Source organism: Abramis brama, assembly GCF_963993115.1.
Source record: "Abramis brama genome assembly, chromosome: 1".
NCBI lineage: Eukaryota > Metazoa > Chordata > Actinopteri > Cypriniformes > Leuciscidae > Abramis > Abramis brama.
The window spans coordinates 27,524,576-27,542,517 of record NC_139963.1 but is presented as its reverse complement, the minus strand read 5'-3'; the positions used below and the strand labels follow the sequence as shown (position 1 = coordinate 27,542,517).

At 35.8% G+C, this 17,942-nt stretch overlaps 1 protein-coding gene across 15 annotated transcripts in view; it reads left to right on the top strand.

The window, feature by feature from the left end:
• rbfox1 (RNA binding fox-1 homolog 1) overlaps positions 1-17,942 on the top strand; it is a 245,770-nt gene that overhangs the window by 209,376 nt on the left and 18,452 nt on the right. For 14 of the 15 annotated variants that reach the window (XM_084126014.1, XM_084126013.1, XM_084126017.1 and 11 more), the window contains 7 exons: positions 1,725-1,868; positions 2,711-2,764; positions 3,679-3,771; positions 5,395-5,455; positions 7,510-7,563; positions 15,343-15,478; positions 16,928-16,967. In XM_084126014.1, the coding sequence (XP_083982140.1) occupies positions 1,725-1,868; positions 2,711-2,764; positions 3,679-3,771; positions 5,395-5,455; positions 7,510-7,563; positions 15,343-15,478; positions 16,928-16,967 (582 nt within the window). The remainder of the gene's footprint in view (positions 1-1,724; positions 1,869-2,710; positions 2,765-3,678; positions 3,772-5,394; positions 5,456-7,509; positions 7,564-15,342; positions 15,479-16,927; positions 16,968-17,942) is intronic. The other variant, XM_084126012.1, reaches the window with a different exon arrangement.

Genomic DNA, 17,942 nt, shown 5'->3' with positions numbered 1-17,942 from the left:
TAACCGCGGGCTCCAGGCAGAACCTCCGCTTCCCTTTCTCAAGCGCTACAAAAGAAAATAAATGCACATAAATTCACATACATGTGAACATGCTCATGCTAACACACATAATGGGTGAATTACATTCGAAAGAGCAGCACTATGGCCTCACTCCAAAGGGAAGAGACACGTTTGGTGAGGTGAAAAATAAAATGCATTTTTATGAGAGCAGAATCATTCGTTGTGAATAAATCATTCTTTTGAACTGGATCTTTTAAATGAATCGCTTGATTCAGCTCACAAATTTGGCCTGAATGATACATTCATGATTTAGAATGATTCACTTCTCGGGTTTGACTGATTCAATGATCTGATCACTGTGGTTAACATCTAAGAGGAATATTTTAAGTAAATAATAACGAAAATATAATAACATTATAAGTGAGTAAAGGCTTACATTTTGATCTGTTCATCACACAAAGATAGCATGTGACTTCAAAAGGGTATACACTACCTTTCAAGTAGTATATCTTTTTTAAATAAATTACAATGTTCAGCAAGCGTGCATTAAATTGATCAGAAGTAAACAAAAATATATTTGTTACAAAATATATTGAAAATAAATGCTTTTCTTTTTAACTTTCTTCATCATATAATCTTGGGGGAAAAAAAGAAATTACAGTTTCCACAAAAATATTATGCAGCACAAGTGTTTTTTACAATGATAACAATAAGAAATTACTTGAGCTGCAAATCAGCATATTATTATGATTTCTGAAGGATCATGTGACATTGAAGACTGGAGTAATGATGCTGAAAATTCAGCTTTGACATCACATGACATTTTCAAATATATTATAAAATAGAAAACAGTTCAATTTATAATGAAATAACATTTCACAAAATGTCACTTATTTTAAAGAAATTGTTACTGTTTATTATAATACTTTTGGTTTAATGCTGCTTTTGCATCCTTTTTAAGGCTTCATTATTCAAAAAGGATCCCTTTGAACAAGAAAATCATGATTGCAGAATTGTAGTTTTTTGGTTAAACTGTTATGGGCACAAAAATGCCATTTGGAAGTCGCCCAATGACACACAAACGTACACATGGGAGAAAAATAGAACGTAAAGTCTCCCAATGCAATACTCTCTCTAGCTAAGTCATACAAATACAGTCAGACAGAAACACACACACACACACACACACACACCCAGGGCTAAGCCACTTTCTCTCCCAGGCAGCAGTCCAGGCTAAGAGGCACATAGTTGCAGGGAGCAGCCAGCAGTCATGCGTGGCCAGAGAAAGCGAGAGAAAGCAAGATATAGTGAAGCAGCCATGTCATATATCACCCACAGCTGCCACCCACTGCCCCAACCCCTGCAAACACCGCATTACAAACTACGCCTCGTTTTGTGTGTGCGTGCTCTACATATGTTTTTCGAATCTGCCTGAGAAAGTGAACAGGAACAGGTGGTGAAAGTTTTCAAGAGCTGTGTTGTTAAAACAAAGCTTTGGGTCTGGCTCCGGGGGAGCGCCTGGAGGTACAGGCACGATAGACTGCACATTCTGACTGCAGCACTGCGAATGGACCAAGCCGAAAAGCACATCAGTGGTGCGGCAAACACCTGTGTGCAAAGACAGCATCTTCGCTTGTTGAGTTTATTTACAGTTGGCGTGTCAAAATTTGCCCGTCTTACTAACTGATATTCCCTGATTTCTTTTCCCTTTTCCCCCCTTACAGCAGACAGACGATTCAGCACAGACAGACAGCCAACAGCAAACACAGTCATCTGAAAACACAGAAAACAAATCGCAGCCCAAGAGGCTCCACGTCTCTAATATCCCCTTCAGGTTTAGAGATCCAGACCTCAGGCAAATGTTTGGCGTAAGTACCAGCTTTCTCTCTTTCTCACAGTGCAGACAGTGGCCACGCCAGCACAGGTGTGTGAGGCGTGTGCTAACGTGCTGTCCTGCTGCATGTGGGTCAAGTCTGGTTTTGGTAGCTCCATAGGGCATAACTGAAGGATTTATTTGAATATTTTGTATTCAGTTTGTATTCAGTAGGATTTTATTTTATTTTTTAAATAAATGAGTACTTTTATTCTGCAAGGATGCATTAAAATGATCCAACGTGACAGTAAAAACATTACAATACATTTACATTGTTACAATACATTTCTGTTTCAAATAAATGCTGTTCTTTTGAGCTTTCTATTCATCAAAAAAACGATCAAGGTTCCAATAAAGATATTAAGCAGCACAACTGTTTTCAACATTGATAATAAATATTAAATGTTTCTTGAGCAGCAAATTACACTGAAGACATGAGTAATGATGTTGAAAATTCATTTTTATTTTAAAGTTTATTTATTTTAAATTGTAATAATATTTCACAATGTCACTGTATTTTTTGTAGCTTTGGTGAGCATAAGAAACCCCACACTTTTGAATTGTGTATAATTCTTTATTTTAAGTCAAAATCAAAAAGAGCTTTAAACTCAAAAACTCAATTTAAATAAATATTACTTAAACTTTTATATATTTTTCTTTTCTTTTCAAAGAAATGGATAATACATGATCCATTAAAATTGAATATGAATAACAACATTTAAAACGTGTAGCTTGATGCACCTAGATTAAGTCAATGTTTTTGAAATTAGAAAGTGAGTTTACATGTCGAATCAAGTTTAGACGGTATGTCTGATCTGTGTTCTGTTCTCTTTCCAGCAATTTGGTAAAATCTTAGATGTTGAAATCATATTTAATGAACGAGGATCAAAGGTACGTGTGTGACTTACTTCCTTTGCATGCTCATATTCTTGGACCAATCAGAACAGTGCAGTGAGTTTAGAGGCTTAAATGAGCATCATGTTTATTTAAAAAGGGAAAGAATCCAATGATGAATTAGCACCTGTATTGTACAGAATAAATGCTTGTTGTAGTCATGTTAACGTATGTAACGCAATCTCATATCAGCTGCTGTGCTAGAGTTATTAGTGCCCTGTTCAATGGAGTGTGTGGAAATGTGTTTGGCACTTGTCTTTGTTCTGTTATGGTGTCAAATGAAGAACATTCTCCACTGAGCTCCGTAATTGACAGCGTTATTCAGTGTTATGACACTTTGCATCATTCCTGTGCACAAACAATTTTCTTTATTGAAATATGAATTATGTTCTTCTGTTCCAGCTGGGGGAGATAATGATGCATGTTAACAAGTTCTTTAGTTCACAATCCTTTATCATTTGTCTTATGAGTTGTTTTTTCTTTTGTAATGACTTTTCTTTATGTTGCATTATAGACTTTTAAATGACAGTGTTTATTTTATTCCACTTTTTTCCAATAGATTATGTTTACTCTAAGACTTGTTATTAAAGGTACACTATTTTGTTTGCTTTTGTTTTTCTCTTTTTTTTACATTTAAGTGACTTTACGTTCTTAGACGTGCTATTGTATTCCATTTCTCCTTAGAGGTTCTAACAGAACCCGTAAATTATCGTTAATCTCGATGCTTTGCATGGTGCAGGAGAAAAGAGGAGGAGAAAGAGAGAGGGGGTAAATGCAGCAGTAGCAGCAGCAGCAGCTGTTTTTGTGTGTGAGAATGGCAGAGGTAGAGCCACAGTGGATTTCTTGGGTGTATGACTGAATTAATAATGTGCATGTTGTTCTCCCCCCTCCCCTCTCCCACCTGCATGCAGGGTTTTGGTTTCGTAACTTTCGAAAATAGTGCCGATGCGGACAGGGCCAGAGAGAAATTACACGGCACGGTGGTAGAAGGTCGTAAAATAGAGGTGCATGTAACAAATATTTCCCTTCTCAATTGCTTTTGTTTTTGTTTTATTTCATTCATTTTTGTTTGTTGTTGTCTTTCTTGTTGTTATCCATAATTCTGTTGTGTGTGTCAGTGTGTGCCTCACTCTCATCTCACTATTTTAGACGCATCGCTCGTCTTTTCCTGCGTGTGCTCCTCTCTCTTTCCCTCCCCCCTCCCTCCCCTCATTGTACCCCTAATACGTTTCAGTTATTCTAAGATTTCAAATCAGGTAGACCACGGTGCTCGCGTTATCTAATTGGTTTGCTTTAGTTGGCATTCACTTGTTTATTCGATTCTTTTCTGTTCTTTTCTGTTCTTTTTCATAGCATATTTTTGCTTAATAAGCAAATGGGTGCAGTAAGTCATCAGGCAGAGTGCAAACAGCATTTGTGTGATGAGAGCCAGAGGCCTTATTACAAAGTTGACGAGGGATCTGCGCTAAAAGCGGCCCGAAGCCGGCAGCGTTTGTTAATGGCCTGAAGACGCTGCTATTAGAAAGGGCTGCTCTCAAACACAAGCCTTTTAAATCTACAGCTCCAATGACACTTACTTCACAGTCTAGAAGAGAACTGTTGTCTACTTTACAGTCGACGACAGTGGCCATCCTTATAGCCGACTCACATTTAACAGTTGTGCTTTTTTTGTTTGCAGCTTTTTTATTTTCAATTTTTAAGAGTCATTTTCGGATGTGACGTGGTGCCATCTTTCAGTAAGATGTTGCCTATTTTGCCTTCTCATTTTCCCCCCTTTTCCAACGGTAGCTGGTAGGCCCCTCACCAAACTCAGTAACAATACATACACACGCGGGCGATGGCGGCGAATGGTAAGTGGAGAGAGCCATCTGCCATTTCACGAACTCCGCGCTGATACCTCGTGACTGTTTTTTGACTTGATGTTGAGTTTCTTGATGCTGTTTTCTCTTGGTACGCGTGTTACTTGAGTGAACACTTAGCTTCCTGAGAGCCTCTGATTGGATTGAACTGAATCGTGCGCATCCTACTCAGATTCTGAACTCCATGATTATGTTAAATAATGCACCCTCTTTTTATATCCTTTGTTAGCTGTCCTTTCGGCTTGAATGATTTTCTTTCGTTATTACTTCTTTTTATTTTCCTTTCTGATTATTATTCTTGTGATGAAGCACAAGGCTCTTGGAGTGTTGAATGCTAAATGTTGCTTTGTTTTCCGACTGTACCTCAACTCTGAAGGTTTAGTGTATGTTGCACAATGCCAAACTTTTTGTTTCCTTCCATTCCTACGCTCTCGTGTTTTTCTTTTAACCTAGTCGTTCCCTCTCTACTGCATGCCGTCTCATACTTGATGCCTTTCGTTTGTTGAGTGCATTTTGTGTTTCTGTTTTTCTTTACTCCATGTACTCCTTCAACGTGATCATCATTTGATGACGCATGCTGACGAGTCTTTTTATGATGAGACTTTTGCATATATTTTCTTTGCTTTATATGTATTACCACTTTTCTTTAACTGTTTGTTATGATCTGTAATCATTTTGAAAATCTTCAATGTAATGCATGAAATATTTCAATATTTACAGCCTAAGCCTCAGTATGGTTCTTGCTCACACGTTCCTGTTTGTACTCAGGTAAACAATGCAACAGCACGGGTAATGACGAATAAAAAGACCGTCAACCCATATGCAAACGGTAAGAACAAGTTCTCTTGATATTGACAATTAATTCGTCTTTTTTGTGATTTAGTAACTCTTTCCCCACCATTGAAGGAAATAATTTGTGAGAAAACACTTCAGAATTGAAAAATAATGCATTAAGCTAGAATAAAACTGTTTTTGTTTTGTTTTTATATATTGCATGTTCAGATATTCATACAACAAAATATTCTAGGGGCCATGAAACTTGGTGAAAATGGTATATGGAAATGAAAATGGAAAACTTTTTAAAAAATGCTGGTGGGGAAAGATTTACAAAAGTGGTTGTTCCTACTTGTGTCAGTTACCAATATTCCACTTGTGTCAGTATATGCAACATTTTGAGTGTAAAATAACATATAATGAAATGATAATATTTTATATCATTAAATTTAATTGTATCATTTGATACACTTTTGGGGTTCAAAAGTTTGAGACCATAAGTAAAAATGTTTCCATTTTGTATTTTTGTAATTAATATGCTTTTTTTCTTTACAAATTACATCAGTAAAACAATTTAAGCAAAATGTTGACTTGATATTTCTTTAACTCTTTCCCCGCCAGTGTTTTTTTTTTTTTAAGTTGCCAGCCACCGCCAGCATTTTTTATAATTTTCACAAAACGTTCCTAGTCCCCAGAATATTTTGTTGTATGAAAATCTGAACATACAATACATCAAAAGAAAGAACTTTAAAAAAAATAAAAATGATTCTAGCTTCATGTATTCTTTTTATTAACCCTTGAATGTGGGTAAGTTTCATTAAAAAAAAGAAACATTTTGTACAAAAAGCTGAGAAATTCAAGGGAACACTTCAAAGAAATTCAAGAAAACAAGGAGGCTCTTGAGATCAGGGGAGTGAGGTTTACAATCACAGCTCTTACTAGCTTGCCTCCGTTACATAAGCAATGCTTCTATTACTTGTTTCTGCTTCTTTTTCGCCTGTGTTTTGATCTGGAAATGATGTACTCTTTCAGAAAATGCGTAATTGCGCCACCCCTTAACGTATAACATTGAAAACATGGATTGCCAGAAAATTCCGTCAATGGCGGGGAAGCGTGTCATAAAGGATGGAAAATTCCGTCAATATTCCATCAATGGCGGAAAAAAAGAGTTAATGATAGCAGCATGATTTGAGAATAATCCAAAGAGCATCTTGTGCAGATCAATGTCACAGATTTACTCATCTAATTAACAACTTAGTAATAGTGCAGAACCTTAAATATTTCATATTCATTTAATGCTTATTTACATGCTTTTTCAAATCATTATAATCTGTTTATTTTAAATTACATTTTGAATCCCATTTTTTGACCACATCAAGTGGTCTCATGCTTTGGGACCCCACTGTATATATTTACATGATAAGGTGTACAGGACAAAGTTTAGACCTTATACCGAGTATGCAACTTCACAGAGAGGAAATTTCACATTAACACTTTACTTTAAGGTGACTTACTATAGTAATAACAGTAAATTATGCATAATTACAAGTAACTAAACTTAAACCAAACCCTTAGTACATGTAGTTAATTAATATTACTCAGTGCTTATTTGAGTTATTACAATGGAACTATATCACTTTAAAATAAAGTGTAACCAACTCTACCGTCTTATTTACAATCTAAAAAACATGTAGCCACAGACCCACAGATTGAAACCAGAGGAGAAGAGTGCTTGTAATTGTCGATTTTCTGAGTATACTGTGAAAATGGTTTTCACAGCAGGTCTCTTTTCTAGCTTTTTAGATCAGATCTCAGGTGATATCACAGGGATTTTTTTTTTTTTTTTTACTTATGGAGGACTTAAACAGACAGGCCATTTGTAGAGGTTAGAATTAGAGAGAAATCTGTCAGGCCACTCAGGGCCCTATCCTGGCTCTAGATGACAGAAGTGCTTCAGTGTGGTCAGCCCTCTACTGACATCATTACACATGGGCCTGGAGATTGTAGTTAACCAGAAGCCAACTCTTGTGAAGGATCAGATGTAGTATTCTCGTAGTGCAGACCGAGGGTGGCTAATATCAGATGGTCTCCCTCTCTTTCTCTGTCTAGGCTGGAAGTTGAATCCAGTCGTGGGTGCAGTCTACAGCCCAGAATTCTATGCAGGTGAGTGGATCCTCATTTCAAAGAAACTGGCTCTGTAATGTATTATATCTTTAGTAAAAAGAATGCATTGGGAATGCATATGTGTTTTTGTTTTTTGTTTTTACCTATTTGACTTTTGGACATAAAATGGGGGGGGGAGTGGAAAAAGGTGTCATTGGACAATATCAGAAAAATAAAAAAGTATACATTTCACCTCTGAAACATTTTTTATGAATTGATATATTTATAAATGTAGAACTTCTATAAACTAAAATGGATCAGCTCATTATCATTTATCCTCACCTTTGTTTGAGCAAATGAAATACAGCATAATATCGTATAATAATAAATACAATCATATTACTATGCTTCCAAATAAATCAATAAATAATTTGCAGAAAGCAACCCTGTAACACAGAGGGTTAAATGCATTTGCATTTAGGGCCAATGGGCAGTTTCACTAATGTGCTTTGTGTGTGTAAAAAAAATTCTCAACCCACACGCCCTGAATCCTCCATTTATGAACGCTGCAGAGGATATGAAATGGCAAATTACTCAGATACCAGATATGACCATTTCACATTCCTTTCAAATTGTGTTGTTATTTTATTTTCATTTACTGAACTTACAGTGGCTCCAAAAAGTATTGGCCAGTAAAAATTAATGTATCTCATTGCATTAGATAACTCATTTGATGAAAAATGTAAGCAAGCATCGCTCATTTTAAAGAAAGAATGTGTCATTTTCACTCTAATAATTTGATATTTGGTAGTTAATGTTATGAACTGCACCTGTGGTTACTCTGCTAAGACATCGAATAAAATCAGCTCAGAAATGTTATTTCTGAGAAAAGAGCATTATTTGTTGCAGATGCCACTTGGTTTGATCATTTGTTTGTAGTGCAAAGAAATTCCAACACTTTAAGTGTCTGGGGTCTCTGTCAGTACTGTTAATTGTTTGGTTAGGAATAACAAACGGGTTGGTGTTTAGCTGCATTTTTGATGAAGGCATAGTTGTGTGCCTGGTGGTTGGAGGTGTGTATAACGGGTGACCTTAATCTACGAGCTCTGGCATAGGCTTGAAAGAGCTGGCAAGCAGGAAGTGATTATTCTAATCACCCAAAGGGCCTGTTTCACAATGTTTGCTGGTCTATTGGCAAGAGGCTCCAAGACGCCATTGTCACAACTGCAAACACGGTACACATCTTTGAAAACATAATCCAGCCAGCTTCCAGACCCCCAGGGCTTCATTTCATTTTATGGGCCTTTGAAAGCGAGCGGGTCTCATCGGTTGAAAGACAAGCTGGACTCTTTTTCTCTCGTTTCCTTCGGTCATCTCCTCCTCAACCTTGGCCATCCAAGCCTCTGACCTTCCCCGAACATCATTACCTTCCCCATTATATGGGAAAATATCGAGATTTTATGATAATAAGAAGAAACGAGAAGGCAAAAATATCCAAGTGATGGTTAAATCTAATTGTCTGTCGACGCAAGGGCATCAAAGGGCTGAAATATATTTCATAAATTAAAATCAATATTTTCAATTTCTCCAGACAGTCGTTTGCCTAATTCAGCGCACATTCTGTTAATTACAAAATGGCTCATTATTGATTTGCTTTCGTCTCACCTTTCAAGTGTCCAAACAGCCCACATCCCATTAAGGTGCGAGTGTTTTGTTCATTCCAGCGATCGCTGTTTCTTTTTCTTTTTTTTAGTTATCTGTCTTAATTATAATTAAAGCATCGTTAATACGCCCGAATTGTGCCGATAACGGAAAACGCCTTGAATCCTTTCGTTTGCCTAAAGACTGAAAATAGGTATTGGCACATTGCTGCTTAGATTGCAAATGGAGAGACTGCACAGAGCGATTGAGTGTGCCATAGAGTTTGAATTGTGATTAGTAAGCTTGAAAGTTAGCTATAAACAAATATCCTACAGGACCGGGATGGAAAAGGAGCATCTTTGATTCATGAGAGGTTCGTTTCTCGCCACTCGAAGCTTCTCTCACCTGCGGCTGGCTGTTGATTTAAGATAGCTTTGATGTTCATTAACAGTTCTCCGGCTGAGGGAAATGAAAGCTATCGGCAGAAGGCTGAGGGATGACCAACGTGCCAGACCCCGCTTGTCTGCCGGACTGATCTCTGATTAAGTGTTACGCCTGACGGAGATTGGGCGGATGTTTGAAAATTAGACTTTCAGCAATTTACGTCCAGAGATTATGCAAATGCAGGCCACCCCTGACCAGAGGAAATTTGTGAAAATCTTCGCCAAAGACGCACACAAATACACTCTCTTTCTTTCTCTATTGCATGCTTTCTTTTAGGAAATGAGCTCACACATATGAACAAGGTTAAAAAGATGCAGCTCTAGCAATTATTTTTTTAGAAGCCATATATACTGTCTGATAACACATGCACTCTTAAAAAAAGGCAAACATATAATGGTGTTTCTCCAACTTTAGGCACTTTTAGAAAATAAAAGACTCGTCTAGCAGACACACTTTTGTTTGGACATATGCATCACGAGAGAGTTATGTCGTGTTTCATCACATGTGACGGAAATGTCCTTGTAAACATTTTTGGAATAAAATGGCCAACTTTATGTTAAGGTTTATTTCGTAGTTAGCATTTTATGTATTCTACAGTAAATGCACACAATGAAATAATATTTTTACAATTACATTTTTGTGTACATGCATCACATTATTGACACACAATAAAATATTACATTTTCAAGTGATATTTGTTTGTAGTGCAATGAAATTAAAGTATTTTATGTGTGTGTCCGAATGGTGACGAATACTTGTTTGGGTCTCTGTCAGTATTATAGAAATATCAGCCATAAAACAAAATAAAATAAAAAAAAGAATTTCTCACTTCACGTATCATTTTATCTCAAGCATCACTGACACTACTGTCTGTAACCAAATTTATTAGTGTCAGACTTGGTTTTGTGATAATGACAGACATCTGATATTTTCACACAATACATCCATTTTTAATCTTTGGTGTAGATTGTTATAGTTTTAAAGATATAATTAATATTTTTATGATAAATTTTCACATTTAAAGATTCCTCATACGACCCAAAGAAAAAGTCAAAGTCTGTTTGATTTAAAATCAACCCCTGAGACATACAGTAAGCTGAAGAAACACATTCATAAGACTAAACACCACTCAGACTATCACGTTTCTCTGACGGCACACACACATGCACATTCATATATTGACCTCAATTTCTCATCATTAATGTTTATTGGCAAATAAATAATTAATCACAAATTGTTAAACTCATTTCCTTAAGTGAGAGGAAAGGAAGGGCGACTTCTCTGCGCCCAACATTCAGATTATTGAATTTTCCGAAGAAACAGACAGGCTGAGGGAGTTTCGACCATATGAACTGAAATGGAATATGGTCGGTCGTAATGATATAGAGGGTCATTTGTATTGACTGACAGTTTCGCAGCGCTAATGTTTCAGTGTTTTAGTATGACATCACTGTCCTTGCTCTCTCTTTGATTGAGTCCTGACTGAACGAGAGGCAGCGACCGCCTCTGGCACTTTCAACATTGCTGGGCTTTTTTGAACTCGCAAATACTGAATGATAAGTTTGAAAAATGACGTGCAATTAACGGAGTGCGGGAGAAGAATTTGAGAATTTTCAAATAGGCAGCAGCAAAACGGAATGAATTTGTGCAGATAGGCTATCGTGGAAGACAACAAGCGGATTTTAGCGGAAGGACGAAGCGTTTTAAAGAGGAATGAAAGTACTTTGGTGGCTGCCTCTGTGTCGTACAATGAACGTTTGAGATTGCATTGTGGGAAGAAACAATATGAAATGACCCTGACTTGTGTACAGAGGTGTTAAAAAAATGTACATTCATTAAGACTTGAAACGTGTTTCAAAAGACTGCTCACAGTGAGATTACATACAGTACATTTGGATTATAAAGCTGGGGAGGGCTTGTAAAGAACAGTGTATGTGAATAGTGACTGTCTACTTACATTTAAATATATATATATATATATATATATATATATGAAGAGTTCAGATGCAAAAGCCTCTAAATGCCATCTGAAATATTCTTATAGAATTCTCATTTTTATCAAGCTCGTATATTTAAATTCAATAATTTCACTTAAATGGCAATGAAGATTACCTATTAATTGTCATTTAAGTGAAATTACTGAACTTAAATATACAAGCTTGATAAAAATTATCATTCTATAAGAAAATTTCAGATGGCATTTAGAGGCTTTTATATATATATATATATGTTTTTGAAAGGAAAATAACTGCAAGTAAATAGGGATGGTTAGCAGTGGTCAACTAGTCATCCAACAATTCACTAGCTGACTAGTAATTTTTTCATAAAATAATCCCCCCCCCCCCATTTAATTTATTTCAATTAATTTAATTATTTTTTTCCTTAATAATTTGAATAATGATCATTATTTATTTATTTTAAATACTATCATTTTCAGAATAATTTATTATTTTATTTTTGATAATTTCAGACTTTTTATTTATTTGATTTTATAATTATTTATTTGATTTGATTTTTGATATATTTTTTTTATAATTAATCCACCTTAAACTATACCACTCATTTAAACATACACATTACAGTGGTTTATTTTCATAATGTGTTTTTGCACATACATTTAAATTTTCTTTTAAAAAGAAATACGAATAAATATAGATCTTGTTCCTATAGCTCTCAACAAACATGAGTATTTCACCATAAATCACCACAAGCTGCAAAATAATCTGTACACAATGCATTACATTTTATATTATCTGAGAGCTGTGAGATTTCTCGTTCTTGTTTATATAGGCTATGCATTCATAAAAGAGTCTCTGCGGTTTGCTGCACTGTGTAAGGTTGCAGAGTGAGATGCATAGGGCAACCTGAACCTCCTGCAATGTTGCAGCCCACCCGTCAACCGCCCCTCCCCAAAACACTTCCCACACAAAAGCCAATGAGAGAAATTATTGCTCTACAAAGCAGTTGTACACTTTTATGGCTTTGATGCGGAGGCTACCTCCCGTCGGCCAGAGCATCTGCTTGACTGTAATCGCTCTCAAAGCAATAAAACGGACTAGCTCTCCTGTGCATCCCCCTGGAGCTCACTGCTGCTGCTCACGCTCCCATTTCTCATTCAGCGCCACTTACTCTCTCTCTCTCTCTCTCGCTCTGTTTTCATCTAGCCCTCCACCCTTCATCGTTCTAAATGAAAGTGCATAGTCTAAGTTGTTTATCCTGTAAATATTCAGGCTAAATACATCTCATATTTATTTTCCTCAGGACACATTCTACACATCAAAGTGAAGCTCTTGCAAATATGCAAACGTGTATGCAGCATATTTCAAAAATGACTGTCAGATGGGCTGCCTGCAATGGAAGGAGGGAGGAATGCATGTGACTAATGAATCTTCATTGCCGTTTTTAAAAAATGCTGCGTTAATGTTCCATTGTAGCCATTTCAAAGGCATTTATCAAACTCTTGAGTTGTTTGCATCATCTGACTTTTGTTGTTTAGCCTCCTAATAAACCACACACATTTAAAGAGATGAATAACATGTAAATTTAATATATATATATATATATATATGAAATACATGCTTTGATCATTAAAATTAAAGTAACATGTATTTATATCAGAATCATTTATATGTTAACATTAGAAATATAACACACTTCAATGGTAGGAAGGTATGTCTTCCTTCATTTTCATAAATATAATAAATTGGAATGTAGAATGTAGAGTCCATTTAGCTGTATTTCTCTCTTTAATATACTAAGACAGCTGTGGTGCACTGCGTGAAAGCGAGACATATCCAAGGTGACAAAGAGTCAAATGGAACAATCCTTTTCACATTTCTACATCACGCAAACCCCTTCCTTAAATCTGAATTTTTTATTGTCTAAATGAAAGATTCAGTGCTCCTATTAGACATTTATATGATCTTTCTTTTGAAAACCTGTAATGTTAAAGAATGAAGCAGCTTTCACAAACCCCCTCTCTCTTTCTTCCTCTCAACCATTTCAAATTAAGCCTCTTAAAAGTCATTTTCACCACCGACGCCCTATTAAACTTAATGATCATTTAACAACAATACAGAGCGCTCTGTTTTCACCCAGCCTCAGAGGTCTGTATGTCTCCTGTAGTTTGCTTATTACTCATTGTTAGAGTTTTCGGCTAATTGCAGGTGTAAATGGAGGTAGGGCACCATTCCTCACAGCTTATATTAGTTGAGACTTGTGGAATTATAGTTCATTTGGCAGTTTATCACACAGCTCTCTGGAATACTTGATTCTGATTGGTCAATTGTGGCATTCTGCAGTCAAATATTACATTATATAACTGTATAGTTTTTGACCGCCCCTAGCAACACTGTTCTTGTTTCATCTCTTTTATCATAGCACCCTGATAAAAATCATTATGTGGTGAAGTAAATACTACAGACAAAAAACCCTGTAATTTCTACCTGAATAAGTTAGTGCAGGCAAGAATTTGTCTGTATATAAATTCTATATTATTACTCAATTTAAGCTTGTAGAAATTAAATCGTAAGTACCAACGTTATAAAATTAAGTAAAACCTACTCAACTTTCTGATACTGGTGTTCCCGTCGGGCATGAATAATTAATAAGGTTGCATTTTTCATTGTTTTCCAGCTGTATTTACACAGTTTTAACATTGCTTTTGTTGTTAGGTTGAGTAATTTACTGTTTTGTGACAGTCCATTTCCTACTCAAAATGACACATTCATACTCAAAAATTATCCAACGAATGTTACAGTTATTGTGTATTGTGTACCAAGTATTGAGTTCTCTGTGTTCTGGAGGGTACAATTAGTATTAGTATTATTACCACATTACTTCTATTACGTAGATATGTTGTCTACACAATATCTACTGTATTATTTACTTGTATGTAAAGCATACACTTTAAAAGCATGGCTTAATTCAGTGTTATATTGCTTGAGTAAAATGTACTTGAAACAGAGTATTGAAAAGTAAACAAAGTTGAAATTACTCAACAAACTTCTATATTTCTAAAATCTTTATTTTTCTTTGTTAATTTTACTTAACTTAGTTAAGTAGATTTTACTTAATTCCATACATGAAATTTACTTGAAGAAAAATAATGTACATTTTTACATTTTTCAGTAAATCTTTCTTCTTAGATATTAAATTAATTTCAGTACTTCAATACTTTGTCCATTTAGTTACTTATTTCATACAGCAAGTAGCCATGTAATCACCCTGACAGGGGTTTATTTTGCGATAATGATCGGCTGACTGTCCTAGTCCAAGGTTTTTAGTTTTACATGACTATATTCTCCTGTCAGACTTTTTTGCTACTGCACCTTTAAGGCATATATATGTAAATGAACTCTTTATGATTGGTTAATCTTCGCATACCAGCATAGTTCACTCTGTCGTTCATCAGGGTGGTTCATCAAGTTGCTGAATACTGAATGGGAGTTAATGATGGTGATGTCACAGTACATCAAACTCTTTTATTTGAAAACCGCATGAAAAGCATGTTTTTCATTAAAAAAAATTACATTTGCATAATGATGGTTCCTAGTGTTATTTTAGTATTGTTTGTGTACTATTAAAGTATTTTAAGTTTTTCATCTAATATTTGTTTTATTTTATTTCAGCATTATTTCAACAACAGCAATTTTTTTTTTTTTTTTTAAGCTATAAAAGTACTGTTCCAAACCCGTATAACTCTCTTTCTTCTGTAATTGTTCCTCATGTATATACTGTATGTTTTCTGCACAGTGCCAGGCTTCCCATACCCAGCAGCCACGGCGGCAGCGGCGGCGTACAGAGGGGCACACTTAAGAGGAAGAGGGCGCACCGTCTACAATACGTTCCGGGCAGCCGCGCCTCCCCCACACATCCCAGCCTATGGAGGGTAAGTAGCAACACTCCCTTCTCACATACACACACAAGTTCACCTTCTGACAAGCCCTCCCCCTCGTCACCGGGCTGCTGTAACATGCATGCATCTCGACCTCACCACACAGAACCAGTGCAGCATGTAGCCCGTGCATCCTGCAAGTAATGATGACACTGAACTGTCATGCCGTTCTGTCATGGTCGATGGCCTTAAGCGTTCCTTTTATGTAATGTAACATTATGTAAATCCTCTCAAACAACTGAATGCAGAAGGATTTTTGTGATCTCTGAGCAGTCAAATGATGATTCTGATTATGTTGGTTCTAATTTCATGTGCGTAACTTCAAGCAGATGATACTGAAGGAGATTTTGTGGAGTTTAGAAACAGGGGCTACTGACTAAATTCCACGTCCTGCTGTCTTGACAAACATGAAGGTTAGAAGATTCACAGAAAAAAAAAAAAATTAATACATGTCATTTAAACTGGTACATAAATAAAACTAAATTCAAAGGAAATATCGTTGGATGTTAGGCAGCAAAAGAAGAAATTTAGAGATTTTATAGTTTTTCAAGGAATTATCAGCATTTTAGAGCTTCAAATGTGGCTCAGAAATGATTACATTTATGTAATTCAGTATGCAAATAAATTTAAGAAAAAAGACCAATCGCAATTCAATATGCAAATATTACAATGACATCATTGTCACCTTCAATAAAATGTTGAATGCCAGTGACAGTCAATAAGAGATTTGGTTACACTTTATTTTAAGGTGTCCGTGTTACAGTGTAATTATATATTTAAGTAATGAGTAATATTAAGCAACTACATGTACTTACTATAGGGTTAGGGTAGGATTAGGATTTGGTTGAGGGTTAATTGCATGTAATTATGCATAATTTACTGTTATTACTATGGTAAGTACATGTAACATATGTAACAAGGACACTGTAAAATAAAGTGTTGCCAGAGATTTTCAAGATCTTCAGATCTTAAAAATGGGAAAAAAATAATAAATAAATAAATAGCACACTTGAAATTATCTACAAAACAAAAGTATGAATGGAGTCTGTTTGGTCTTGAATTAAGCCTTAGAACAATTATTATTATTATTACATTAATTTCTATTAATTTTTCTATTTTTCACAAATGTTACAAAAAATTCTTCATATATATTAAAAAATATATATTTTAAATTTTGCTAAAGACTAAAATATGATGCAAGTATGTTTCAGCTCTCTGTGGCCCCTCTACAAAGTCTTTACTCCACGGTCTCCTTCTAAAATGCTTCAGAAGTAATGAGTGCCTTTGGAAAGTATCTTATTCAGTGCGTGTGTATTTCTTATTCTGTTCCACTAACCCTGGCTAGAGGTGGGGTTGGTATTATTTGCATGGGAACATGCACTAATATTGATGTGTTTTGTTTGGTGTTTGTCTGTGTGTGCGGGTGTGTTTGCATCTTTCCAGTGTTGTTTACCAGGACGGATTTTATGGTGCAGATATTTATGTAAGTATTCGCATGTCGTCCTTGAATGTTCATGTACATGCCCACACCCCCTCCCCATTCATCCCTCCGACTGTAAACCGATCAGCTGATACATTGTTGTTTTTATTGTTAGCATTTTTTTTTTTTTTTTTTATCCTTCATTAATTGTGTCAAGAGACTTTCACACATGAGTAACAAATGAGTTTATTGCCAGTTAGGGTGAGACTCAGAGTGGCCTAAGATTGAGCACTAGAGCATGGCATGCTGGGATTGTACAATGTGAAAACTTATGTACCTGTAGACACAGATTCATAATTATTGTGAGGGTAAATATATTTAAATAGGCAAATTGGAGCAGAAAGTAATACACTTTTATTGGTTACTGAGTATTATCACATTAGATATTGTATAATCAGTTTTATCTAAAATGTTATCTAAAATGATTCCAAAAGATTGATCTCTTAATATTTATGTAAATGTAATTTTAATGAGAAAAAATGAGCATTGAAGGGGTTGCATGTAAAATTTTAGGTTTTTAATGAATGGTGAACTCAAATCTTCACCGCGTTCGTTGGCGATCTACAGGCAATCGGGCATGTTTGCGTTTATCTGGAGCGTTGCGTTTTGAGATTAGCAGAAACATCTGGAGCTGAGGTGGGGTAACTAGCAGGGACCGAAACCTTGTTCTCCTCAAGGCCATGTCTCATTGAGCCTGACACAGCCTGATGCATCTCACCCAATTCGGCCTCCTCTGGGACGAAACAAATTGTACAGGGTACAAATGTGCGTGGAAATGACGGGAAGGCTGCTGTAACGCTTCCTCTGTTCCCTTGTCATTAGCACAGTGCCACAATGGCTGGGATTGATTGTTCCGCTGCGATAAGATCATCTAATATTCATTAGAAACTGTATTTGTTTATTACCAATCTTAATTTGCTGAGTGCTCTGCTAAATGTACTGAATGTTGGATAAGGTCTGAAAAATGAAGCTACACTA